Here is a 22,949-nt window from a genome sequence, read left to right on the forward strand (position 1 = left end):
GTGCCTGTGACAATTACTAAAAACTGTTTGAAAGCAATTGGACAAAAACTGAAAGTGTAGTGGCCTTAGACACCAAAAAGTCTGAAGCAAATTTCTTTTGACATTGCCAAAGGTGGTGGTTGTTCAGGGTTTTTAACTTGTATTTGAACATCATTACAAGGGTATTTTTATTGTCTCTCCTCTGTAGAGCTTTGAATAGTCAAGTGAAGTCTGTGCCCCTCATGCGCAAGAACAGGCAGATGAAAAGTTGCAGGCTAAGTCCAGAGTTTCAAATGGGAAGATGACATAGAGAGGGCAGGAAGGATGGGTGAGGTAGTAGTACTGTATTTGTTAATGTTTGTGGAACAGACTAGAAAAATGAAATAACTTGCTTGAAGTCTCACAAGAACCTAGTGGCAGATTGAACCCAGGTCTTTCAAGACCCAAGGCTAAGTCTTCATTACAAGATTATTGTGACTCTCAAAAACAGGGGAAAAACACACAAAACCCAAACCCACACACATGGGTGTCTTTTACATTCAGGCATGGAATTCCCATTAATGTCAGTGGGGGTTCCATGTGCTGAACATAACGAGAATATGCTTTCAAGTACGTATACAATAATTACTTGTGATTTTGTGGTACACCAAAGAGCTTAATTTGACTGTACTTTGAGAATATGTTACAGCCAAATTCTACCTCTCCCTGCTACAAGAGCAGACTACAGCTTTACTGAAACCAAATCTGTGCAGGGATTGAATATTATACTGCTCTGAGGTCTGGAGGTTGCTACATGCAGGCTTGAACCTGTGCCAAAAAAAATTCTTTCAACCAAGGGACCAAATAGGTTGATAATTTTCAGCTCTTTACATGTGACCAAAGATAGAAACAACAAGTATGCACCATTCCAAATCTTCCCCTTTATGTCACACGCTTCTTTTGCAAATGGTTCCAGGGCCATTTGTATAAGCCATCTTCTTGGTTATCTTCTGTTGAATCCAGGTGCAATTTATGAGGGTTTTTTTAGAGCAAAAATGACCAACAATAGCAGCTCATAGATAATCCTGGCCACAAAAGAGGAATTTTAGTCTCTTAATATGACATAGAATTTCTTGTTCTCTTGGCCCCTGGAGATGGGCAGACATAGTGTGCCTGATACTGTCCTTTGCTAAACAGCTCTGCTCCTGTTCCTGCAAATGACTTAACCAGGGGGAACATTAAACATTTGAATAGTTTCAATTAAAATTAATAAGAGACATGTTTTCAGTCAAAAGTATGTGAAGTACATTGCTGGAGCAGGGACAAAATGGGCAGTCTGAGGAAGAGGCAGATCTGTACCAGTGCCCTTTAGTGAGCTGATGAAAATGCATTCAGAACCAGGCAGCTTTTCTTAACAAAGGTCCAGTGTTCTGGTGAGAAAAGCTTAATATGGACCTTTTCTCCTTCTTGGAGAATTTCCCTTTAATGTCTCCTGCATTTATATCTGGATTTAACAGAGAGATTTTTTCAGTTAGTTTTTACCTGTAGACCTGGAGGTGCTTTGCAAAAAGAAGTCAGTAGCATTATTCTTGCTTTTCACCGCGTTGTAAAAGTGAGACAGTGGAAAAGAAGTAGCTTGCCCACCCACATCTATTTCATTTGATTCCAAGTCATTGTGTTTAAAACATTGTACCTCATGTCCAGAGAGTTTCTAAAGGAATCTAGTGTTAAATTAAGTTTGTAAGACACACATAGGTGGGGAGCAATTTTACTGATGGATTGAATTGGCTTTTTCATTCAAATGTATAAAAATTGTAAATAAGGTGTGTACTTTGTTGATACAACTTCCCTTGGGTTCTACAGAATGACAGATCACTGCTAAAGCATTCACATTCCATTTTAGTGAAATTTCTCCTGGATCTAACAACATCTTCAGAACTTAATGTGCTTTGATTTCCTCCTAGAGTCTGCATGGCTTATTCTATAGTCCTTATAATTAGAAATTCACATCTAGTCATGCTTCTTGAAGAGATAGATCCGTTATGAAAGCATAATTATTGGGATGGCAAATTGTAAATTAACATTACTGTATGTTATTAAACTTCTGCTTTTTCTGTCATAAAGATGACCAGTTCTCAGTCCTTTTTGGTTTAGTGAAAGATAACTTTTCCTGCTGTAATATGTATATTGCAAAACTTGGCTAATACCACTTCCCTTCATTCCATAAGCCATAAGAGGACAATTCATTATGTACAGCAGGCCTTTTTAGAACTGACAGCTGCGCTGTAATTATCTTCACATGAATATTTGTAATCGGACTTGAAACTTGGATAATTGAACTAATGTGTTTTGATCCATGAGGTTTTATATTGAGCTCTCTGAATGTAATTATGCTTCATAAACACTAGCTTTTTTTTTTTTGTAACCAGTTCTTCCTGGTAATATTCAGTTTCTTTGGTGAGCGACTGCACAGGAATAAGCACAAAAGAAAGTTGCTTGTCAGGACCATAAAAAAAAAAAAAAGGAAATTTCTTCTAGAGCAGCTTTTGAGCAGATAGCAAGTGAAGTTCCTTTTGCGTTCCAAATAAGAATGATTCAAAAATGTATGCGATCAAACAGAGCTGATGTTGCAATAAAAACATCCTGCTGTATGTAGAAATCAGACTACAAACAAAGTACAAATGAGACGTTTGTATTTATGTTTTTCCAAGGGAAAAGTAATGAACTGATATTGATGTTTCTCTTCATGCATTTTTAATGCTAAAATTGTTCTTTGTATCTTACATTAAATACCCAATTTTTCCTCTTATGTTTCATTTGTGACTTGTTCTTTCCCTTTTTAGATTCTTTTACTCCTATACTCTGATGAATAAAAAGGTTTGAGGTTATATCTGCATTCAGAGCTCAGCACCAAGTCATTGACTTGGGGAAGGATATTGGCTTTTTTGGGTCAACTATTTATCAGCATGACCCTTTTCTTGAAATCTGTTGGTTTTCACTGTGTTTGTGCTGACTCAGGATATAGAAAGAACAATGAAACCAATGGACAGAGCAGCAGTGCCTGTTATATCTGTGGCCATCACTTCAGTCCTTAGAAATGATGGCGTCATGTCAGATAGAAATATTAAGAAAAAATACAACTTTCTCTCTTGGTTTTAAGGGGAGTCAAAGAATTCTGTCTCAGGCAAGCTACCAAGACTCAAACTGAATCTTTCTGTTTTATTGAACTCTTTGGTTTTGGTGGTGTTCTCTGGGGCTTTGTTTGTTTGTTTGGTATTTTGGTTTTTTGTTTTGTTTGGTTTTTTTCTGAGGAGAGGCTGGTAGTTTAGGGTTTTTTGGGGGTTGTTTGTTGGTTGGCTTTTTGGGTATAAATATCTCATTCAGTTAAATTAATTCTAATGGAAAAATCTATTCATGTCTTCTATAAAAATCTCTTATTTGCTAACTAGTGATGATAATCTATGCTAATATGGGAAAAATAAGGTCATCCCTGTACTACTAATATTCCTTAAAACCAGAAAATAATACTTGGAATAGGGACTTCCTCAGTCTCACATATGTTCTGTAAGGAATGAGCAATGCTTCGGTGCTCTCATTCTTTTTCAGACCCATTGGTTCCTCTGAATGTTACAAATTTCTCTGAATGTTATAAATTACTGTTAATCTCCTACAGGAGATCCATAAAGTATTCTGCAGATGGATGTGTGAGAGCAGCATACATGTGTGGACTTAACAAACGGAAATATTTCAGGCAATATATTAAATTTTCTCTTGTTAATATACTTCTGTTGCATTGGCTGCTTGATAAAAAAGGATGGGATTTTCACCCTGGAAGAACCAACTGTGGTGTTCAATAAGCAAAAAGCAAATAAATCTGAGTATGGCATGTGCTGGTTGTTTGGATACTACTCAGTGAATATTTGTTTTCCTCTCTGTGGAAAAATACCCTAGTTTCAGTTTTTGTACTTGATTAACCTAGAGAAATTATTCATACCAGAAGCCCCTCAGAAGTTAGAATCATGCAGAATACTGCCCTCTAAATATATTCCATTTGTTATGAAGGAGAGACATATTTTTGTTCACTCTTGTTTCTCCTTACCCATTTAATATAGTAGTCTAAAAATACACTTTTTGTGGGGGAAGGTCCAAGCAGTCTAAAGCAAAACAGTTGCAAAATGCTGTGATTTGTAAAACTCATCATTCATTGTGCATAAAAGTTTGATTCTTTGGTAGGTGGGCTCTGAGTCATGCTGGTTTATGTATCAGACAAGAGAACATTTAGCTAGGTTTTTTTCTTGATCTTTGATGCTAAATTTCTTGAGGATGGTGAAATGCACAGGCTGGGGTGTAGAAGGTATAGCTGTCTCAATGGATTTAGGCAGTTTTTAATGAATTTAAATAGAGATAATGTTCAGTGGGACAGCTTTCAAGGGAAACAAGTCTGCTGGCAGGCTACTGGAAGATAAAAATACTTTTGGGGTAAATGTAGATGTAGCTATAAAATACAGAATGTATAACATATACCTCAATGGTATATTGCTACCAATTTGACAAGAAAGCATTACCATATTAGCTGTGAAAACAGGGCTGTGAGAAAGGAATTTTAGTGGCAGTTCAGATTTCATTGACAAAGATCATTCTCAGTAGATCAGTGCCTCAGAAATTCATGTGTTATCGCTGTGAAACAATAATTGTGAAGCAACAGGAGGCTCAAGTTGCCTTGTGGCTGGTACCTGCTCAGCCAGGACCGTGGTGTATGAGACAGAACAACCCAAGCAGCCTTGTTCGACCAAATCAGAACTGCCAATTCGCTGAAATTCCCAACCCCAAATTAGGACCACAAGTAAATGAATCCTGTAATGAAAACATAGGTGTCAGTATTTAGGAGATCAGCATAAGCACTGAGTGGTTGCTCACGGCTGTCCCTACCCTCGATCTTGGGACACATCCAATGTGAGCCCCAGAATGCAGAAACTTCAGGGCTGCACCTCAAACACATAACAAAATGCAGAGGCAGCAGTGTGTCAGTCCACGAGGGTGCTGAGTCCTCTGTGCAGTCATTTCACAGCCTGGACATTAATTTGGGTTAATTTGGGCCTGTTTGGCTGAGACGTGCAACTTGTCCTGATGTGACATGCATGTGCACATATTTGTGATTTGCCAAGTATGTGTCACACAAATGCCACATTTTGCCTTCCTTGACTGCCTTTGGGAGTTGTTTTTAAACTGCTGAGTCAAGCAGCTTGTTGAGAAAGACCCTCACAGAACACAAGGGGCAGATTGTCAGCCAGTTAGCAAGTTAGACCTCAACCCTGAAAAAAATCATGTAAAAGGGCAGTGGGGGATTTTCTGTCTTTGGTTTTTGAAGCTAAAATAGACTGGATGTGCAAACATCTGGCTTTACAACTATCTGGCATAGCTGAAAAAAGGAAGAAGGGCAGATTATTGTGAGTGAAAGAGTTGATAATAACCTCTTGATAGCAGCCTTGTGTGGAAAGATTACATGTTGGCTAACCAGCACTTGTCCAGGAATGTATGGGAAAAGCCCCAGTCACCCATGTGCTGAGATGGAGCCCAGTTAAGAGTAAATACTGTGCTTAAGTGTTTTGCTGAAGGAGAAGGTTTATCAGAGTGTGGGATAATAGCACAATGCTCCTGGAACATGACTTATGGAGGGTGTATAAAATAACAGATATGGCTTGTTTGTCTGTTTATGTGCTTGCCTGGATTTTTCTTCTTAGATGAAATAAAAATTCAGGCCTTCAAGCTGGCCGTTGGATGTGGCTCTGTCTGGCCACATTTAGAGATCTGACTAGTTTCAAATTAGGGTGGAAATGTGAGAATGGAGACATGTTAAAGAGCTGTGAGGTGTCCACCAGATTGACACAGAGCATTCTGTCCCACACTCAAGCTTTAGACAGGGATTGTCAAGAGCATGGAAAGCAGCTGCTGACGTGTAGTAACAGCCCATATAATGACTCTTGCAGCAATGAGACAGAAAATATCAGTGGAAAAATAAATGAGACACTGCAAATTCGGCTCTCTTTTTATGAATATATTATCTTGAACCTACAGGTCTGGAGAAATTCTCATGAGTGCAGAAAAGTTAGAGAAGTTACACGTTAAGACAAAGTCTGGACCCTCTAGGGTTTAGTTATTCATTCTTGCTATTGAGCTGGAAAATCACCCATCATAATATCATTGGTCCTGGCCATAAGGTCAATATTTCCCTAAATTCGGTGTGAGTAGAAATTAGTATTTCTATGTCATCAAACTGGTGCCATAATGAGGACTGTGTGGTGTATTGACTTCTAAAGTGGTGGGAGGCTCCATTAGGGCACACTAAATTTTGAGCTGCCCATGTTACAGGTGTGACTCCTGAGCATAGGAGAAGTTGTAGAGGTTTTGAATTTTTATAGACCTGACTCTTAATCCTCAGAACCAGTTATACTTAAAAAATGATGATTCAGGTATTTCCTTTGTTCTTGCAGGCATCTGGAAAGAGCTTAGGTAGTAGGATAGATCAAGGAAAAGGAAGACCAGCATGAGGAAGTTCTCAGATATGCATTCAATGGGCTCTTTATAGCCTGCAATGATCAGAATGCTTTATCAGAATGCTTTGGCCTTAGTTTGGTGCCCAAGACCAGTTTGGGTAAAATCCCTTTGTGGAAAAGCAGTGAGCCGAGAGATCCCTTTTTCATGCTGGCAATTTAAGGTAGTGCCCTGTTTGAGCCTGGCTGGAGTAAATCAATCTGGGAGACCTCTGAGCATCACCAGCTGCTAAACAGTGTTTCTCCTGTTTGAAACCATTGCCTTGTTAAAATTGGCTGGTGTTCTTTCCAATATAGCCAGACATGTAAGCCTCTGATCACATCCCATTGCCTTCAAAGAGATCTGTGAAGAAGGCTCTGTAATAAGCCTGAGTGGATAATATTTGCAGTTCGAAATGTGTGTTTAAAACTATTGAATTTTGCAAAATTACCTAAACCCCTAAGCACAGATGGTAGGGTGACTTTCAGACAGACATAATTTCTTTCTAAACCTGAGGCTTACAGTTCTGCCACTTTTCTTACTGATTTTCCTCTAGATAATCAACCATTTACTATGCCAAGTGAAAAAAACCCACCAAAACAAAACCAAACAAATAGGAAGACTGTGATGCCCAAGGTTTTCTTCAATCGATGTATTGGCCACATGAACTCAATTTTTAGTGGAGTATAAATGATTATCCCTGGATTCTGTGTAAATCGAAGAAAAAAGAAGGCAGAACACCATTTTGCAGATTCAGAGCTTGGGAAAACTGCAGATCTTGTGCTGTTGTTATTGTTTTCATCTGCTTTGCCCCAATTCATAAACCCATTTTATGAAGATTGTAACACTCCTGATTGTAACTGTGCAAGTTGAAGTCTTCTAAATTCAGCGACTTCTGAGGATAGCTCAGCATTTAATAGTGCCAAATCGAAAACAATTGTAAGCATTGGAGCTGTGGGTTTCATGCCATTTTCACAGTGCTGTGTTCTTCTGTGTTTCAATCCTTCTCCAGGACATTACCAGCTTGCTTCATACCATCTATGAGGTAGTTGATGCATCAGTAAACCATTCTCCTAGTTCCAGCAAAACTCTGAGAGTGAAACTTACTGTGGCACCAGACAGCAGCCAGAAGAAGAAGAGTATCTTGTTAAATCATACTGGTAAGGATGTGCAATCAGCCATTGCAAAAATACAAAAACCTCCAGAGTCCCTTGAAAATCCATGTCTATGCTTTGTTAATACAAATACATATATACTTAAAGGCAAATAATTATGTGGGTCTTTTAAACCCCATGAGCCTGCTTTATGATCTTAACTGTAAAATTACCTGCCCTCCTCTCAGTGTCTCATTAGCAAATGAGGGTTCCCCCTTCTGATGGATGGCTTCTTTTGGAAGCAGCAGTAACCCAAATGTAGTGCAATTGTCTTTGTGCACTGCAAGGCACATCTTGACTTGCACCACTCTGTCTCTGCTGATATTGCAGCCCTTGGTTTGTGTGGGAGGAGCTGTAGGGGTATAAAATGTTTCTTGCCAGTGCATAGCTACCAGTGCTGCTGGGTAAAAATAAACAATTAAGCATAAGGAAGCTTAAATAATCTGTGCATAAAAATTGTACATTTTCTGTGCTGGCAGAGTCTGCCATTGTAAAAGTGTTTGTACCATGATGGCTCATCTAGCTTATCTTCACTGTAATAATAATTGTATCAGCATAATTACTTCAGTAGGTAGAGTAGTACTAAATTGAAATACTTAAAAGTATTTAAAATAATACTTCAATAGAAAATGTAGGCATCAGATCTAAAAGGAGAGCCTGGTCACCTCAATTTTAATAAAATAATCACTCCCTTAGGAGCAGACACAGGCAAATTCTCACTACCGGGGAGCTCTGTGGTGCATTAGGTGAGCACTGAGCCTTCAGGGTGAGTGTGGCTCCACCTGGGCTGCCCATGGAGTGCATGGCTGAGATCCTGCAGTCCAGGCCACCTCTGAATAGAATCTGTCCTTTGGGCAAAGCAGGGCTGGGGAGGTTACAGGGAATGCTGCGCCACATCTGATCTACTGACACCAGCAGAGGTGTTTGAATGTGGAATGTTGGCTGTGCTGATCAGCAAGCACAGCAGTGTGACAATAATGTACTTTCTGCTGGCAGATTTGCAGAGTGCCAGGCACAGAGCTGAAAACAAAGCTAATGAAGAAGCAAGAAGCTCTGAGAAGAAGCAGAGATCTTCCCTCAGGTAAGGGGAATGAACCCTGGCTCCTGACAGGCGCTTTGAGGAAACCTCAACCCTTCCTTCCTTGCTTCCTTGTTTTACTTTTTAAAATTATTTTTAAAGAGAAGAAATACAGAAGTTTTCATTGTGGACTTAAGAGCACATTCCATAGTTGGATACTTATATTAAAACAAACAAAAAAGAAAAAAAAATCCTGGAATTTTCTTTTTCTATGAGCTCTTTGGAGAATCTGAATTGTCTTTTTAGATGCTATCTGCAAATAAGTGAGGTTAATAGCAGAGCTTTTTGGCTAAAAGTGTCCTAAAACCTTTTCCACTCCTTAGAGGGCATCTCCTGCCTTTCTCTGTCCTCCTTCCAGTCCATCTTTTTCACTCATCAACTCAAACAGTGCCAAGCTTTGCATGGGCTAACTTGGTTACCAGCTCATAACCCAAGCAGAATGCTAGCAGATCCTCCTGGTGTGTATTTGATACATTTTAGGATTTTACGTTTCATAACAGAAACCACTCCTAAGGCAGAGGGAAGTGTGTGCTGAAATACTACAGTAATGACATTGACTCATTAGTTATGTTTGTTTCTTCAGCTGGAAATTTTAAAAAGAAAAAAACAACAAACTTTTGGCTTTCCTTAGATTTAGGGATATTTGTCTGGAAACACAGCAAATTTATCAGGAGAAGAAGCATTCAGTCTTATTGAAACTGACAAGAGAACAGTACCTCCCTTTTTTGGATGGAGAAAAAATGCTAGTGAGTTATCCCAGTCAGCAAATCCCAGTACAATCAAATTTCAGATTAAAAGAAGAATAAAATTACTATTAATCTTGTGTCAGCAACTCTGCACAGAATCTTCTATGAACTGAAGAATACTCTGTGGTTTTACTTGCTGGCCTAGATGTGGTGTGCAGATTCCCTCTGCCCATTAGCAAAGTTTTGCCCTGTGTGAATTCAATAGATTGGTTTTGTTTGATAATCTAGTGCAAAAATCCCTTTTCAGTTTGAAGTCCTTATCTACCTTAAAGTCCCGGCTCTGCAAATGTAGTGTTTTTATGAACAGCAGGCATTTCCAATTAAATTCACAGTCATGGAAGCATCAAAAGTTGGGCCAAAATGTTTGTCCTCCTCCTTCCTTTGGTGAGAGGCTTCCTCACAGAAAAATCTATGTCTTGAGCTGAGCAGATCAGCATCAGACACTGGTCAGCAGCTGCCAGTTTGTGTTGGATCCCACTAAATGTAGACAGGATGAAGAGTGTGCTGTTCACACTGTGTGTGTTTCAGGGATGTTTGTGCACTCTGGCCAAGCTGACAACCCTCAGGAAAGCTGCTGAGGCTCAGGTCAGAATCTCACAATATTAATGCAGTTGATTCCCCTTTGAAAGCAGCAATGGGAACTTGTGAGAAGCGCACACATTTCACACGTTCAGTCATTTAGGGAATTCTAGGCAAGATGTGATTAATATTCAAGATAAAATGGATAGAAATGCTTTTGTCCTGAAGGCTGGGAGATAGATGGGTTGGATTTTTCATTTGCTGAAGGCTCCAGGCAGGAGTTTTCACCTGTAGGGCTAATATGAGTATCCAGATAAGTAGCTAGATTCATGGCTAGATAGCCTGGCTCTCCCTGGCTGACTTAAACTCAGTGTTCTCAGTGAGTGAGGCTCTCAGGGGATGTCCCTGCATTTTCTGCCCTGTGCTCCATTCCCCTTTCCTGCTCTGTTGTTGTGTGCCATCAGGATGACACATCAGTGTGGGAATTTTAGAAAGGACTTCCATACACCCCACAAACACTCCAGCAGATGCCCTTTTTTATTAAAACCAGAGCCTTACCAAGCCCAAGCCCAGTAACAACCCTGCATTTTGCACAGTCCTCCACAGCCCAAGGGCTCCCATGTGTTTGCAGGGCAGCACTGAGGGCCTGGGTGCCAGACACTGCAGTTCTCACAAGTGCTGGGAGTTCCTTTGACACTGAGCACATCTCTCATCAGTGGATAATTGCTTTGCTGTGTGTATTTGCATGAATATTGCTGAACGTCATCTTGCATGCAAGAAAGTTATTAGAGTGTAGGGCTGTGGCACTACTGGCATAATTTTTTTTCCTCTGTCTTGATGAGAGATTTAATTTATTACAGTAACAAAATAGCAGGTTCCCTGTTAGCTTCATTTCCAAGAGCAGTGCTGTATGCGGTATTGCTTAATTGTGTTGGATCAAACTCAGTGATGTTTTTTCTGGGTTAACTGTGAATTGTCTTCAGCACATGGGTTCAAGTCCCAGTGGTTTCTGTAGGTGATTCATGCCTGGCAACTGCAGTTAGGCAAGCCCCAGAGATCTTTTATGTTGACATGCTAAAGTGTAACAACCTATAAAGTTGTGTCTGATACAGGAAAGGTATTGAGTTGGTTAGGTATCCAAAATGTAGAGACTATCTGGACATTCCTTTTTTTTTTTTATTTTTTGAGAGTAGCCCATGTCACTTTTCAAAGCTGAGTAGAATCTTTAAACCTTACCTGCTTTCCAGGCAGACTCTCCCCCATTCAGGAGACTCTACCTCTATCAAAGTAGAGCAGAAATGATCTTCCAGTTAGGTCAAGTCTTGTGACTTTGATAAAAGACACTGCAGGCGTGACAGAGACACGAGGGGCCTCAGTTCTGTAATGTCCCTGAACAGTACAAGCTAGACCAGGAAAGCCATTTGTGCCAAAGCTCAGGGGATCAGCAGCCTCTGGAAACTTGGAAATGTGTTAATAGACTAAAAGCAGAGTACTGGGCACCATACAGGACAGAGCCCATATTTAGCAACTGGTGTAGGATACAAGGCCAAATTCTGATGTTAGGCTGACTTCAGTGCACTTGCACAGAGAAATAGCAAAGCCAATCTCATGGTCTTGGAGACTGAATTGTCTGAATGACAAGCAGCAACTTAATCAAGGGTTTTCTGCTTATACTGTTATATTGAAAATATTGTTCGTATTTGCAGACTTCCCATTTAAATTGCTGAATAAAATTGTTTGGCATTATGGGCTACAATACTGTAAACTTCTGCCTGATTTTTTTCTGTCTCATAAATGAATGGTATTTCAGATATTCATTCTCAGGAAATAGTTCTGCTATAAATAAAATTGCAAAGCTGAGCAGGAAAAGGAGTTGAGATTCTAAAGCCAGCGTCTGATTTGACCTTATTAATTATATTTTGGAAAGCAGCAGTTACCTCTGAGTGTCCTGCCAACACCTTCTCTTCCCAGGCTCTCTCTGGTTGCTACACCTGTGCTGTTGCCTGTCTCTCTGAAGCAGGAGCACATGGACATTGATCTGGATTACCCCAGCACTTCCTCACAGTGGTGGGAATGGTCATGAATCCAACAGCAGATTTTCTTTGGCGTGTCCAAATTGGAGAATCGGTTGAATGATTTGGCCCTAAGACAGAAAGTAATAAATGCTAGGAGTGGTTTTATTTGCCTTTGCACATGTGATGCAATTGGAAAGCCTGCTTTGCTTTGCAACACCAAGGTTGATTTATGTGAGGGGAAGGAACAGTCAGTTTGGGCCCATTGTCATACAAGGTCTGGTCATCCACATTTCAAGCGTTTGTTGTTTCTTTGTGAGCACCTCCTGTCACTTCAAAGGGTCCATTAGTTGTTGGTTTGCAGATGGTGATAAGAACTTTAAAGAAGTTCTGCTGAATGGTAATTTTGCTTCCTGCTGACAGATACCACCAGAGTGAGAACAATCCAGAGCAAAGTGGGTGCTACCGTCATTGTGTTGATGAGAACATTGAAAGGAGAAACCACTATTTGGATCTTGCAGGAATAGAAAACTACACATCAAAGTTTGGGCCAGGTAATTTATGTTGTAACCTCATAATCTTTTGTTCCTTTGGTTGCATGTTCCATGCCAGGGACAGTGAATTGTGGAGCTGTGTGATTTGTCTGTAGTGACTCAGGAATAGGACTGTGAATACTGCAAGATAATTAGTGGTGAAGGTGATATCACTGCAGAGTGGGTAATGTGCTGCAAGGCTGCTTTGATGTACTTGTTTGTGTAGCTAAACTTGGAGCTGAGCCTAGGAGAACAATCTTTACATCTAAATTATTAAGTTTAGTCTACGGGTGAGGTAAGGATTGACTTTTGGATGTTGGAGCTTGTTCCCAAGATGAGACCAGCACATATTTTATACTCACTACTGACCCAAAAATAGGAGAATGTGTGTTTGTACCTGGAATTTTGGCTCTAGTCCCCACATCAAAGAGACTTGGATTTCCTTCATTTCCCTGCCCTCTGCCAGGGTTTTACTATTCCCCTGACAGTTAATTTGATGACCAAGAGTTGGTAACATAAAGATTTTTATACACATATACACACACACAGTGTGTGTTCAGTCTTCTCTAGATAGGTATTCATATTTGTGTATTATTTACTGGCCAGAATTATTAAGTGTAATTAAACTAGACAGCTATAATTGCATTCACTTCCTTAGGAAAAATTTGTTCTGCCGATAATGCTATCCCTGCCAACTGCATGCTACTAATTAGAACTTTGAAATACTAGATGACTAACTCAGCTTGTTATTTCCTAGGATCTCCTCCAGCAGCTCAAAAACATGACCCACCAGGCAGAATTGTGAATCAAACTAGATCCCGTTCTCATGAGCCTGAGACCTTCCATGCTCACCATAGGAAATCCCAAGTGGTGGATCCAAACCACATCAATCTGGCTGAAAGTTCCTATGCCAAGATTGCAGAAATCCAGCAGAGGCTCCGGAACCAGGACTCCAACAAGCACTTTGTGAGGTCTCCCAAAGCCCAGGGCAAAAACGTTGCCCCTGTGCATCCTGGAAGGGCAGTTAGGAATAAACCTTTCCAAGGGGTGCCCTTGCCCATGGCTTCCCCAAGTGCACGGGTGGGCCAGAACCTCCCGTACCTTCCCTTGCAGTCCCAACAGATCCACAAGAAGCATAAGCAGAGGGCGAAGGAGAATCACCAAATGTGCAAAACCTTCCAGTCTCCAGGGACAGTTGTGGAAAAGGAGCACGTGAGAGACCTGCCCACAGTCATTTTATATGAAGGCCAAGTGGGACAGATGATACAAAGACATGAGCACCACCACCACCACGAGCACCACCACCACTACCACCACTTCTACCAGACATAGAAGGGATCCCACCAACACCCTCCAGGAATCATCCCAAATGAAGGAAATGCGTTCTTGTGATACCAGAACTAAGGCATTACTATTATTAATGTTATCATTACTCCATTAATATTCAGCTAACATATATTTTAGAGGTTATATGGAACTCTTGAAACTCACCCTATTTATATGTTGTGGAACCGCATAGCTTACTCAAACACCTTGTGGATATTTTTTTTTTTTTGTTTTAAGTGGCTTGTAAAACAGCAAACAGCCATAGCTTTTTGAGCTGTGATTTAATACAGGTCGTCAACGCACTTCTGTACAAGTACTACTTCCAGTGTACTCAGAAAGATACTTCAAACACTCCTGCAGACATCCAGCTTTCCACTCTGCTGTACGCCGGCTGATCGCACACAAGCCTTTCATCAGGGGAGCAATGTTCGAAGGGTTGGACTCCAGAGATACTCAGATAATGGAAAATACAAACAGCTGCTACCTCTAGTATTATTCAGATTTTATTTTCTTTTTATTGATTGTAATGTGCTACAGGGGGGAATTTTAATATACTGTGTTCGTGTAGCCTGTTTGTGTTCACATCCTTTCAAATCATCTTAATTGCAAGGAAATATTAGCTAAACTTGTCAACAGGGCTACATTTGTATGACTTACACTTTATTTTCTTGGAGATTCTTCATTGACACAAGTACAGTCTGTTGTATACTGGGTAATATTTAAATATACTTCTTTTATTTTTTGGTTTTTCTTTTGCTTATTCTCCACTCTGTTTGGGATACTATTTGAAAAGAGAAGGATGTGAAATGGGGTTTTCCAAAGCAGCACTAGACTTTAGTGCTTGGGCCATAAGTATCATTCATGGGGCTTTGAGAAGGAGAGGGGTCAATTGGGGGGGGTTGTTTTGTTTAAATCCACAGTTCTTTGTTTTGAGAAAGAATTGAGGAAAATATACTTTCTCACTTTAAATGTTGGCAAATATATATAAAATATAAATATAAATATATATATATAAATATGCACACTCTCAGGTACATTTTGTTGTGTTTTAGAAATCTGTGGTTTGAATATTAACATTTTATTTGTTTTTTCCACAACAGTGACTTTTTAGAAACATATGCCATGGCATTTTCTTGGTGCCTCCAGTTTGAATTTCCCAAGCACCTATCAATTTGTGCTTCTCCCATTTTAGAGACATGTATAAAAGTATCATTCACAATCTTCCTAGATTCTTCTACTTTTTCCATATCAAAGGGCTTCCATTCCATGAAGGAGAATCAGACCACACTCTCAAGACCTTAATGGTTGCTGAGAAATTTGAAGGTGAAAAGAAAATTGGAAAAGTGAAAAAAAAAAAAAAAAAAGGGAGGGAGTCAGTGCATTGACGTTTCGCTTTCTGTGGAGCCCAGATTTAAAATAGATTCAGTTGGGTTTTGTACAGATCACCATTTTGCAGGTAGAAAGTGACTGGAAAACACCTACATTTCTTTTGGAACATTAGAGAACTCCTACATAAAGACATAATTGTTCGATAAATGTATTTGCTTTTGGTTTTAATTATTTTTAATGTTGTGGTATTTTGTCAATAGTATATATTGTAAAATGTAACTATCCGACATTGTTATAAGCCCTTTATGGTTGGGGTATTTTTTGTTTTCTGACTAGAGTTTTGATCAGTCCAAAATGGGGTCTTAACTTTCTGCTGACCAGGTTTAGGGGGATGCTGTCCTTTCTGAGAACACAGAGACATCACCTTGTAAAGAACAGGGGAAGCTTTGCCTTCTCATGGAATTGGAATGGAATCACTGCTTCATGGTAATTAGGTCCGTCTCTTGTCTCCCTGGATCAGCAGATGTTTAGACTTATTGTCCCCTTGAAAAAATCTGGTTTATTTTATTTTACTTTTTTTAGCTGTCAACAGTGTGTTCTGTAAAATCTAACAAAATGTTTTTAAAATGTGTTTGATCTGTGTGACAACTATACTGTTCTGTTTATTTTAAAATTCCTAAAGTCCAAAAATATTTATATGCAGAATTTTCTGTGTTGAGAATATGAAAAGGCCACAAATTTGGTTAGTTACCACTGAGTTGTTCTAGTCTAAGCCTTTTTTGCTGCTTGTGTATCATTCTTTTTCAATGTATATATAATTATGGACTGCAAAAAGAAAAAAAAAAGGCATTTATATGTCTAGTAGAAGGAATAAGCTTATTTATATTATAGTGTTAAAAAAGTCTGATGTATTCAAGTGACTTACATTATACCGCATGCAAACACACAGTGTACATTCCATCTCAGAAGGGATGCCATGCTATTTGCTTTGAAGAAGTAATTAAAGCTGTTCTCTTTTCAGTAGAGCACTTGCCACAAAGGCTGAGAGGTGGAAATTGTTCTTAGTCAATTTTTTTAAGTGCAGATTGTTACTGAAAACCAGAAAGCATTGTGGAAAACTCGAGTGCTTTCAGAATTGTGGGGTTTTCCACAAAAGGGCAGCAAAGGGGTAAAACTGCTTCTTCACCCAAAGATATTTTGGTGGAAAAGAAAACAGCACCACTACCAAAATCCATCTGAGTGAGAGGTGTGCAGTGCTGGCTGTGCCAGGTGGACTCTGATGTGGAACACAACTGACCATTCGTTACTGCCTGGCGTTGCTTTGGTTTGGGTTATTATATTTGGACATTCGAAAGACAAATTCTGCCTTGCTCACAGTCTGTGAAACACAAATGCCTCTTAATAACATGGCATCCCCTTATGAAAACCTTACACCAGCCATGTATGAATATACAGTATCTAAATACTGTGTTGCAGTTGTGTTATGTGCATTATAAGTGTGAATAACATGTAGCACAGTTTCTTTTCACAAAACCTTAAATTTCTGTACCTTTTAAATATGTTTGCTTTTCAGTATTTTGTATAGTAAATATAGATGGTTTTGACTAAATGCTTTATTTATTTAACAGCAAAAACTGTGCCAAGAGAACCCCCTGTTAATTAAAGTTTTACTAGTTCAGAAAGTATATTTCTTTCTTCTTGTTGTGGATTTCAGGGGCCTGTTGCAATTGCTGTCAGTGCTTGCAGATCCCACTGATGAAAGAGCTTGCATTAACATTTTTGGGAACAGGATCAGGAAATTACGTATGGGCTGGGTATGCTTTGGTCTAATATTTAAAATATCACGTTTCAAAGTTAAATTTCTTGTCCCCTGCTGTTGGACCTGTGTTGAGTAACTGATATTTCATCTTGCTATTAATTCTGAAAACTTTTCCTTAAAAAAAAATAAAAATATTGGTTTAGGTTGTTCAAAACCATAGCTGAATCAAAATTTGACAGAGTTTAGTTTCTGGTTGATCAAAACATTTACTTCCAAAGAAAAACATACCAGAGTTGAGTATATTGTTAATATTGAAAAGGAAAATGGAGTGGCATTAAGTAATTTCAGATGAAAACTCCAGACTTTTCACTTCCTTCTTCTGTTTTTACATAAGGCGGTTCAGCAAAATGAAGTCAATCCTGAAGTTTGCACTATTTGCTGAAAAAATTAAATTGAAAACTTTTGCTCATCTCTACCAGCTGCAATTCTGGGTAGGGCAGTGTTTTGAAAAGAAGGGTTGCTAAGATCTTCTCATAATACAAATTAACCTAAGCTAAGGCTGTGAAGTAAAATCGCTGTCCCAGTGAAATCTCTGGCAAGGCTGCCAGGTTCCCGCTGGCTGCAGGGTGCCTGTAATTTTATTCCAGGAAGGTGGGTTTGAAATCTACATAATGTGCAGCCAGTAACTCCAGTATTTTTTTTTTCTGCATCTTACTGCTGATGGGTTTGCTAATAGTAAATGGAAGTTTTGCTGTAAGAGATCAAGCTGGTAAATTAATTAACATTAGAGCAAATACTCTTTACACTGATGTCATTGGAAGCCCTCAAGGCACTTCCAAAACTCTTTGAAACAGCCTCATATCATTTTGTCATTGTTAGAAATGGAGACCCAGTTCTGCCCTTAGATGATGAGGTACAGATTTTCCTGGCATATTGGCAGAGCAGCCCCAAATATATCACCAAATACATGACCTCTATTATGGTTTTTCTACTCTAGTCATTGTGAGGATAGAAGAGCAATGTTTAGCTGGAGAAGTACTTTAAAGGTGCGTGCTTTGTGTGTGTATATGTGTATATATATATATGTATGTGTGTGAGTGTGTGTGTCCTCTGGCAGAAGTTAGTGAGTGGAACAAGATGGGCTCTGACAGAGGTGATTTTTTCTAAAGGGATGAGCTCTGTGTGTGCTCAGCAGCCCACAAGTTGCCACATAAACACCGAGCTCTGATGAATGCATACTGTTCTCCATATGTCATCGTGTACCTCAATTACTGAATGACAGATTTCATTTGTATTCCAATTAACAGGAAAGTTGGGCCCCTTTGGGCCTAGATTATACTTGAGAAAAATTCATCATGCTAGAAAATTTGCAAAAACATTCACCATAATTTTTGCCTGGAGTACAGGCAAGAATGTTCATGTTTGGAAACATGTCAGCTAATCAAGTCTCACCTTTAATTACCTTGATGGAATTCATCAAGATCTGAAAATACATTTTCAAACATGACTTATTCATGGCTTTGCTGGGAACCAAGTCTTATTCAGCATCCTATTAATTGTCAGATTTCTTTGGTTTTGGTTTTGTTTTTTTTTATATACCAGCAGAAACATGTTTGAAAATCCATAAACTAAAAATTGAACTTAATGTGTTTTCTAAATAGTTTCTGGAAGAAGATATCTTTCCTAATGCACTTACCAGCAAAACCAGCCTCTATTTATGACATAATAATGTATTTTGTTTGCATATTTGAACAGATGTTGAGTTGATTTGATTTGGAAGGGTCTGCTTTGGGGTTTTTTGTTGTTCTGTGCACATTTAAAATGTGCTTTAAATGGTCTAAAAGGAACAGATAGAGAAAAACAAATTATATTGAAATTATTCAATATGCATTGAAATGCATCCTATTTGAAGCTTGGATTGTAGTTATTAAATAATGAGGTTTTCAATGATGCTTTAATTTACTTTTATATTTATATATATTTCTAGATAACTCAATCCTAGATGAGCTGAAATGATAGGAGTCACATGGATGAAGTCTTCTAATTTCTTTAGTTTAAACTACCAGGATTTAAGGGCTGTTCAGCAGATTACTGTGAGGGTTAGAGCTGTGAAGAAAGACTGGCAAGGGAAGGATGGAAGGATTTGAGAAGTGTAGGGATAGCACAAAACTGTCCAACAGAGGAGCTGGGAGAGACACACCAGAGGCAGGAAAATCCTGCATGGAAAAATTCTTATTCATATTACTTTTGTGAATCTCTTCTGGTACAGTTTTTGCTCATAAAACAGCAGCAGTAGTTTGTAGAATGCTTTTCACTGGGAAAACTTGAAAGACTTTGTTTAAGAGGTGAATCTCCAGCGTGCAGGGGGAGGCAAGGTAGGAAAGGTGCAGATAACCTCTGGGCTGTGGCAGAATAAGGAAGGATCCCCGGGTCCCTGTCCAAGCTGAGGGAAGTGGTTTTGGAAGCAGAGGTGTTTCTACAGATGTTTTAGGTATTCCTTAGAACACATTTTGAACAGTGACATCAGTTCTTTTTGATTACAAACACACAGAAATTGGTCAAATGTTACCCAAAGTTTCCGTATCTGTCCTGATTTTTCTAAACACTGAGCATTCACTATGCCTATGAAATCTACTGACACAGGGTGATCTTTATAGCGCAAGGAATGACAAACAGGCTGTGTTGGTTGTCTCAGGCTGGTGTTCTGGGGTCTGAGAGTCGAAAGTTCCGGAAGATTTTCAAGGATGTTGAAGACATAATGTTAAGGGGCTTCATAAATTTGGCAGTGGGCAAACATTAACAATAGCAGGCATAGTGGAAATGGTGAGCATTGTTCTTGCTGGTTTCTAGGACATGTCTGTGAGGTGGGGTGTGTGTCTTCCTTTGAGTGCCTAGTCCATAGAGACAAAGCTGCCTCTAATGGCTACCAGCTAAGGGATGTATATACTCCTTTGGTGTTGTATTTTGTGGGTGAAGATGTGGGGTTCAGATCCTTCTGGTGCTGAGTGCTTTTTCTTGCATTTAATCCTTCCCATTCTGTTCTATTCACGAAGTATAGCATGCTGAGGCTTTGTGAATTTTCTAATAAAGCACCTAACAAACTGGGCCAAATTTGTTTTCAGCTTCATAAATGGAAGCAGAAGAGCCCCATGCATGTCTTGGAATTTGGACCTTACAAATGCAGTTTGCTATGATTCATCATTTTTTCTTGTACTAATTTCAGATATTTGATAAGCTCTTTTTATGGTTTACAAGTTTAAAAAGACAAATAAAACTTTGTAGATTAAAACATTGGTTTGGAGGTTGTATTTTGTCTGCTCTCTGATGATCTGTGAATAGCCTTTTTTCTTTGGGCTTCAGCTTAAACCTACAGAGTGGCTTTGGAGTGGGTGTTTATAGTTCTTTGCTTGCTTGTTCACAGGGTAAGGCTGTTGATAGATGAATAAAGTGCCACTTGAGGTTGTTAACAACCATGACTGGTAATGCTAGTTCGACTAAGATAAACAGTGAAATGCTACAACAATTAGCATTAGGGTCTCACTTGGCCAGTTCTGATTTTCAAAGCCAGAGATAGGAGCTCTACAGATACCCAGGGCTGGGAGGTCTGGGGCTGCTCTCATCCCATGGCTGTAGGTCTGGGGCTGCTCTCATCCCATGGCTGGAGCTCTGGGGCTGCTCACATCCCATGCATAGGTCTGGGGCTGCTCTCATCCCATGCATAGGTCTGGGGCTGCTCTCATCCCATGGATGGCAGGTCTGGGGCTGCTCTCATCCCATGGCTGTAGGTCTGGAGCTGCTCTCATCCCATGGATGGAGCTCTGGGGCTGCTCTCATCCCATGGATGGAGCTCTGGAGCTGCTCTCATCCCATGGATGGAGGTCTGGAGCTGCTCTCATCCCATGGATGGCAGGTCTGGGGCTGCTCTCATCCCATGGCTGTAGGTCTGGGGCTGCTCTCATCCCATGGATGGAGCTCTGGAGCTGCTCTCATCCCATGGCTGTAGGTCTGGGGCTGCTCTCATCCTATGGATGGAGCTCTGGGGCTGCTCTCATCCCATGGATGGAGCTCTGGGGCTGCTCTCATCCCTGCTCCCAGTGCTGGGGCTCCTGTTGGTGTGTGCACTCAGCATCTCTGCATACTCAATGTGCCAGTAGGAAGCAGGAGTACAAAAGCTGTAATGTTTCAGTCCAAAGCAATTAACCCTCTCACCCTGCGAGGAGTGGAAGGGAGGAAAAGCCCAATTACAGAGACTCTGAGTTTCCAGTAAGTGCAGAAGTATGAAGGGAAGCAATAAGGCAGCACTGTGGGCCTCACATTCCTCTGGTCTCTTTACAGCCTTTTCAGGGAACATTTTTTACTTTTGATGTCTGTAATCATAACTTGCTGTTTGAGTGTGCCATCTGCTAGGGCCACAACCCTCAGTGGCTCTGAGCATGTGACCTCCATAGGTTTCACTGGAAATTTTGTTCAGCTTCACTGGATCAACAGAAGTCCTTCAATTTATACTCTCATGTAATCAGGGCCCTGGGACACTCAGAGCTTGCACTGGTCAGGGACAGGTTTTTATTAGAACTTTCCTGGTCTAATAAATGGATGCTAAAATAAATTAATTTAAAGATTACAATCTTGATATCTTACTTGAAACATGGAGTCATTTGAGCTGGCAACTGTGAATTAGAGCAAGTCATTGTGTTTTCAGGAGCAGGGCAAGACTTTAATTCCTTTCTCTGCTAAAAACATCATCATTGCAGCCCCTTTTGCTATAACTGAATCAGGAATTCAGCATTCACAGGATATTATGTGTCTGCTGATCTTTCTAACAATAGTTAATGAAGTTTGTTTTACTTGGAGCCTGTGCTCCTTTGGATATTGCTGCTGTAGCCTGCAAAGGAAATCCCCTGCACAGCAGCTCTCACCAGGAGCGTCCTGCCTGCCCTCGTGCTCACCTCCCCAAGGGTGTGGGGATGGAGCCACTCCAGAGGAATGGTCCAGAATTGCTTCTTCCTGGCACACGAGAGGTATGTTCACTATGTCTGTGGCACCCTCAGGGAAAGCTGAGGAGCCAAAGCCATTGAGGCAGTGGCTGCCCCTTGTCCTCAGGAGGGGTGTTGGTGTCTCAGTGTCTGATCACCCCCTCAGCCCCAGGACTGGGTTCTCTGGAGGCTCTGGCACGTGTGACAAGCAGGTGCAGCAAGCCCTTACATTCCACAGTACTCTTCCATCCCTTTAGTCACTTTAGAAAGATGTCACCATGAAAAGAACTCGAACAAGACATTTTTTTTGCTGTTGACTTTCTGTTGTGCCCTTTCATGGGTTTAAAATCCACTTATCTGAAAGTGTGCAGTTACATTTTGTCCTTTTTCATCATTTAAATGCATCTTCTTGATCTGAAGAAATAAAAGCAATTTAAAAATTAGAGATTTTGTTTTCATATGCGCTGCCAAGTCTGATACTGCAAAGTAACTGCTGAATTGGCACAAGCAGTTTGAGAGAGCCAGCAGATTTAGGAAGGGAGAAGATAAACCTTATTATGTTTCTTTGCCAAAGGAGAAAAGAAACGATATTGACTTAAATGTGGGAAATTTAAAAGGGGCCATATGTTCTCACTTTGTGCTTTGTTTCTAATAGATAGACAGAAATCTTTGAAGTGTGGATTGGCACAGTAGGGTGCATGCTTCTGTAGAGAAAAGATGCTAAATGGGGAGGATGTGAGGGGGCACATGAAACTCTATTAGCCATGCAACAGCAAAGAGAGAAAGGCAAATCCAATGATAATGTACATCTGTTTCAGGGAATTTATAAGCTTTGAACATTTTTTATGTGCAGATAAGTGGATCCTTTTCTTACCATAACTTAGAACTTCAAAGCAGATTGTGTGGATAATGCAAATTGCTGAAATATGAGATTTTCCTACAAAGAGGTTTCCAAAAAAGAAAAAAAAAAAAAGAATTAAGGCTAATTGATGCCACAGTCTTTTATGTACAGTGTAAAAACTCTACAAAAA

General features: G+C 39.9%; 1 protein-coding gene across 1 annotated transcript in view; it reads left to right on the top strand.

The window, feature by feature from the left end:
• The window catches only part of NKD1 (NKD inhibitor of WNT signaling pathway 1), a 110,041-nt gene extending 89,865 nt beyond the window's left edge, over positions 1-20,176 (top strand). Inside the window, exons 7-10 of the mRNA XM_058034446.1 lie at positions 7,502-7,649; positions 8,640-8,724; positions 12,422-12,552; positions 13,289-20,176. Coding sequence (XP_057890429.1) covers positions 7,502-7,649; positions 8,640-8,724; positions 12,422-12,552; positions 13,289-13,863 — 939 coding nt within the window. The 3' untranslated portion in view covers positions 13,864-20,176. The remainder of the gene's footprint in view (positions 1-7,501; positions 7,650-8,639; positions 8,725-12,421; positions 12,553-13,288) is intronic.
• The last annotated feature ends 2,773 nt before the right edge of the window (positions 20,177-22,949 follow it).

Source organism: Melospiza georgiana, chromosome 14 (genome assembly GCF_028018845.1).
Source record: "Melospiza georgiana isolate bMelGeo1 chromosome 14, bMelGeo1.pri, whole genome shotgun sequence".
Classification (NCBI taxonomy): Eukaryota; Metazoa; Chordata; class Aves; order Passeriformes; family Passerellidae; genus Melospiza; species Melospiza georgiana.